General features: G+C 43.3%; 1 protein-coding gene across 1 annotated transcript; it reads right to left on the reverse strand.

The window, feature by feature from the left end:
* Positions 1-310: 310 nt before the first annotated feature.
* LOC130522551 (transcription factor 7-like 1-A) lies at positions 311-5,042 on the reverse strand. Its single transcript, XM_057027059.1, has 5 exons — positions 2,494-5,042; positions 2,379-2,414; positions 2,123-2,264; positions 1,944-2,051; positions 311-1,858 (listed from the first exon to the last, which is right to left on the reverse strand). Coding segments are annotated over exons 1-5 (954 nt in total). The 5' UTR covers positions 2,496-5,042; the 3' UTR covers positions 311-1,192.
* Between the last annotated feature and the right edge of the window lie 596 nt (positions 5,043-5,638).

Genomic DNA, 5,638 nt, shown 5'->3' on the forward strand with positions numbered 1-5,638 from the left:
TGTTTACATCTTAATGCTTCCCTGAGATTTGATATATCATTGAAAAGTACTTGAGAAGTATGTAACTTGACAAACAGAATTTGAGAGGATACTGTAGGAGTGGCTCCTCACAGAATTTGGAAAAGATCAGGATGTCATCAAGGTGGGCCTGAACTACTTCAGAGGCATTGGTGAGACTGAACGGCATTAAAAGATACTGGTAATGACCTGGGGAAGTGTTAGAAGCTGTTTTGCATCTATCGCCTTCTTGAAAACAGATCACGTTACAGGTATATGAATTAGAGATCTGGAGATACGAGGAGTCTTATGATTCAGATTCAGACTCTTTATTTGTCCCACACAGGGAAATTTACAGCACAACAACAGCGAAAGCATGCAGAAAAAAAATAAAATTGGGATAGAATAGAGAATATACAAAAAAGGATGTATATATACAATAATCCAGGATAAATGGATACTCAGCCCTTGTATACCTGTACATAGTACAGAGGGTGTATACAATATACATATCAGAATATATAATATTCAGTCTGTGCTAGCGGGCATTATGTTTGTTGTGCAGACCAGATGACTCCCTTGTGGGTTGTGATGACCGAACTAAGAGTAACACAAAATCAGCGGCAGACAAGGCAACAAATTAAGCAAGACTTTTTGGTGAGTTATTTGACCCAATACATGATGGGGAAGAGGATCCCTGTCAATTCCCAGCTGATGCACAAGATCCTTATCCATAATTCTTCCATCTGCCCGACAGTCAATAATGACACTAGGCAGGAAGTTTATAAGACACCAGTTTATCTTTAATAAAGTTCTCTAAACCATGCAAAAATCAATCACACAAGAATAATTCCGATCACTCTGGTGGGCCCTGGTCCAAACGTCGATGGCATGGCAGTCCATGATTCCCTGTCTTCCTTGTCACATATTGAAGACGCTGAGCCACATCTGGTCCACTGAACCCATTCTGAAAACCTTTCATAGATCTCCAGTGAAGAACAGGCTGAGGCCTGTCTCTCCCATTCTGTAGTTCCCCACAGAAATAATGATGGAAAGTCAGGCATGGAAGTCAAATGATCTGGTAGATTGTGTGCGCATCCCAACTGCAGCTGCAATGTTGTTCACGTCCTCATTATTGTAGAGTTATGAAGGGCCAGGGACGTTGTGAGGGGACACCAAATAATCTCCCTCTGTTTCACAGCCCAGTGTTGGCAGGTATGCCTGTGGCCGTTGATTTAGCATGCACTCCGTCTGTGGTCTGTTGGGTTGGCATACAATCTCCAAGTGACTGTTGGTTGCACATGTAGATCCCCTCTGGGTAGTGACTCTGCAAGGGCCTCTGTGGGACAGGATTGTTCATGTAGGGTCCCTCGGTGTAAGGATAGTTCATGTTGGATGCTTGTGAGTGAGGATTATGCATGTAAGGCCCTTGTGCATAGTAATTCATCATAAAGGGCCCTTGTGGGTGAGAAGTGTGCATGTATGGCCCCTGTGAATATGGGTTTAGCATAAACGGTCCCTGTGCATTAGGATTGCACATGTATGGCCCCTGTGGTTGCGGATTTTGCACATAGGGCCCCGGCTGGTGAGGATTTAACATGCCAGACCCCTGCGGAAGATTATTTTGAAAAAAGGAACTTTGCGGGTTAGGATTCCACATGTATGGTCCCTGTGGAAGATCATATGGAAGGAAGGGCCCCTGCGGGGCAGGATCTGGAATGTAGGCTCCATGCTGGACGGGTGGCTGCGTCATATTTGACTGGGTGTGAGGACCTTGGATTACTTGGTTTCTTGGATCAGGCATGGCAAAATTGGACTCTGGAGAACTAACTTCACTTCTGTCCCTCTGCCTTCTCTTACCCTAAATAAAATAAAAAACACATTTTTTCTGTGACTGTGCTTTACCACCAGTGTAGCAATGCATAAGAGGCGTGATGTATACTTACATAATTCATCTGATGGGACCAGTTAGGGTACATTACTTTGTGTAACATAGTCAGTCGTTCTGACTCACTAAAATATGAGGACTGCTCTTCTTTAGACATTGACCTCCACTGGAGAGAGAAAACATTGAATTCAATAAGGACAATTTTGAGAAAAAAAGCCGACCCAAATATCCTCTTACTATTGCTGCCAGATGTGAGTTTACAGCCCCGCTGCCTTTACGCCAGATTTCTTTTGAAACGTTGGGTCTTTGCTGTTCCATAAACAGCATGAAGGCATTGGGAGGCTTTTTGATGTAAACCCGATTGTTGTCATCTCTGTCACTGATATTCATTGGGACACATGAAACATCGCATTTAAATCTAATGGAAGAACTGGTGCTTTGGCATGTGATTGTAGAGGAATTTTAGTTGTGTAGCAGAGAATAAAAGATTTACCCGTCCTCCGGAACCTTGAACAACTGTTGTCCGCTCCTTCACAGACACATAAAGAGCATTGGCATAAACACTAATAATCCTTTTATATCAATCCAAGTGATGTTTTGATACTCACATCCATCCCAGGAAATGCCCGTGCTGGTCTTGGGTGCTTTTTGATGCTGAATCAGGCTGTAACAACAAAACTCAGAGGATCTCATTCATGAAACATTAGGAAATTTGTGAACGGATATACACATAAAAGCCTACTCTACTAAAAACCTACTCAAGATTCAGGAACATGTGGAACTGTGTTCGGGAAACTGGTCGGAAACACGTGTGTAGATCATGAATGCCAAACGATGGTAAATTGACTGCGATAAGGATCACCTTTTCCTGTAATACCTGGTCATTCTACCAAATGGGGCTTTAAACCCGGCGATGGATTGACTTTTTTTTTTTTTGCCGAACACGTGCTACTGTGTTAAAACTGGTATCGTTCTAAGCCCGTCTGCAGCAATGAGTGGCCCAAAGAAAAGAAAAGTCGACAGTGCGTGCCGGGTGTTTAGCAAGGAATGGACAGCTAAATACTTTTTCACTGAAGTCCGGTCAAAGGCATCTATGTCTTATTTGTCAAGAAACTGTTGCAGCTTTGAAGGAAGACATTAGCTGTCACTTTTCCCCCAAGCATGCTAACTATGCAACCAACTGGTCAATGCAAGAAAGGACAGCTATTGCTCAGAGAACTGCCACGAAGAATCAAACACGGAGAGTTATTTATGGCATTCAAGTTAACTGAATACCTTTTTTTTGCCTCGTTGACCTTTTCTTTTCGTCTTAGACTCCTTAATCGGCAACTTTTTCTTTATAGACCCAAAAACGAAGTTGAGCTTTGGGCAATTTTGCCCAGGTTGGGGAGATCCAGGTGGTAGTGCCGATATAGGACTCGTACTGTACTCAAAAAAAATAAATAGCTAATTAAAAAAAAAGTTCAAATCAACCAGATGAAAGACTTAAAGCAGATGGAATTCACCTGGGAGGTGGAACAGGAGTCGGGGTGGGTGCAGACTGCAGAGAAGGGGGGACTAGCTTGGCAGGAAAATGAGCCATAAAGGCTTCATCAGAAACATTTTCTGGTGGCATCGTTTCGAAACAGTTCCAAAAATGTTTGAGGTCATTAAATTCCATGTCATCAAACTGTAAAACACATTGATTCACGAGTACAGCTCACATCATCGTCTTCAAGAAAACAGTTTTTTGTGTTCTTTTCGTGCTCAACGCACTTACGTCAGGAAGGACAAAAGAAGGCTTTGCATTTTGCATATCTGGGTGGACTGACTGGTCCTGGACCGGAGATATTGGTACTGCTGTTTCTGTCTGTTCTATCAAATCCCAGAGCTCCTGTTCATGATGTGCTGTTGTACATTTTGGTGCCTGTAACACATATCAAAAACAGATCTTGGTATCAATGATTATGCTCTAGCCAGCCTGAAGCAAAAATGGGAACTACTTGGGCACTGTAGGTCATACTCTAATAAAACATGTGTCTCACCCCGAGGCACCAAATTACACTAATCCCAAAGAATTTCTAAAATGATCTCCAAATTGTTTTTATAGCAATAAGGCTTGATAGAAAGAGATTCAGTGGTTGTCCCAATGCAAATGTTTTAAGTTACCGATTCATGTGTTGGAGGATATAGAGGATGTGGCGCAAACAAAGCCATCGGATGGGAAAATGTGGTTTCAAGGTCTCGCTCTGTCGACATGGTTCAAGTTTACACTGTTTGCTTGCGAAGCAGTATCACAATAATGGTTAATTTTTTTTCCTACACCACAAAAGCTTTGTAACTCAGGTTGCTTTGAAATGCTGTGTTTCCTTTGAAGTACAAAGTAACAGTGAGCACTGTGCTGCAAAGTGTTGATGTGGGATTCTGTCATGAAGGTTGTCACACTTTTTTCTGTTACAAACTGACCCTGGACCCTCATCAGAGAAGGGAAAAGTTATGTGGCCCTCACAGGAAATAGTTCAGGGACCCCTGCTATACATTATATAACTCAATATTGCACCCATGCAAAAGCAAAATTCAAATTTAAAAAAACACATCGCTGGCGTACGTTTCTTCAATAAAGATGAATTAAAAATTGTATGACTCTTTATTTGCAGCCTTCTGAATTAAATTTCAACAGTATTCATTTTCCACAGGCTCACAATAAATGTAATGTTTTCTCATCTCTTCTACTTTCTGGCACCTTTGAGTCATGTCCAGGTTCTTTTGCTTATCTTGGTGTTGTGTTTCATAGAACATCTGATGTTGTACTTGTGCAAGGTCCGTCTTTCACATATGTAAACAGATATTCTGCTTCTCACTTGTCCAGAAAACTCCTGTTTTCTGCTTTTCTTATTGCCATTTTTCAGAGGCTTAGCGCGGTGCCAGTATTAGCATATAAGGTTGCTATGACTACTTCTTCTTTGTGGGTTTTCTTGGAACCTCTTTGAAAAAGCTTATTGTTGCTAATTCTGTAGTTCCAGTTACTATCATAGATAGTCAAATTATCATACTTAGTCCGGAAACATGATCACCTGACAGGCCTCTGTCACCCCACTGGGTCATGGTTTGGTTTCCTCTCTCCTCTCCTCTCCTCTCCTCTCCTCTCCTCTCCTCTCCTCTCCTCTCCTCTCCCCTCCCCTCCCCCTCCCCTCCCCTCCCCTCCCCTCCCCTCCCCTCTCCTCTCCTCTCCTCTCCTCTCCTCTCCTCTCCTCTCCTCCTCTCCTCTCCTCTCCCCTCGAAGAGAAGAGAGACTCGAAGATCTCCTCTCCCCTCCTCTCCGAGAACCCCTCCCCCTCCCCTCCCCTCCCCTCCCCTCCCCTCCCGAACCTCCCCTCCCTCTCCTCTCCTCTCTCCTCTCCTCTCCTCTCCTCTCCTCTCTCCTCTCCTCTCCTCTCCTCTCAGCCATCAGCAGGAGGGTCCCCCTACATGAGCCTGGTCCTGCTCAAGGTTTCTTCCTGTTAAAGGGGAGTTTTTCCTTGCTACTGTTGCTTGTCTGGGGTTAGGCCCTGGGATTCTGGAAAGCGCCTTGAAACAATTTTGATTGTATAAGATGCTGTATAAATAAAGATTGATTTGATATTGATTTGAGTTGGCATGCAAGGAATTGGTGCATTAGTGTGGAGTGTGGATTTTCGCACTGAACCACCAGCAGAGCTTTCTGGGATTTGTAGTATTAGCAGAACTGCTGATACCAGCTGGAATTGTCATTAGTCATAGCTTCAACAAATATAA

The sequence above is a fragment of the Takifugu flavidus genome, chromosome 3 (assembly GCF_003711565.1).
Source record: "Takifugu flavidus isolate HTHZ2018 chromosome 3, ASM371156v2, whole genome shotgun sequence".
Classification (NCBI taxonomy): domain Eukaryota; kingdom Metazoa; phylum Chordata; class Actinopteri; order Tetraodontiformes; family Tetraodontidae; genus Takifugu; species Takifugu flavidus.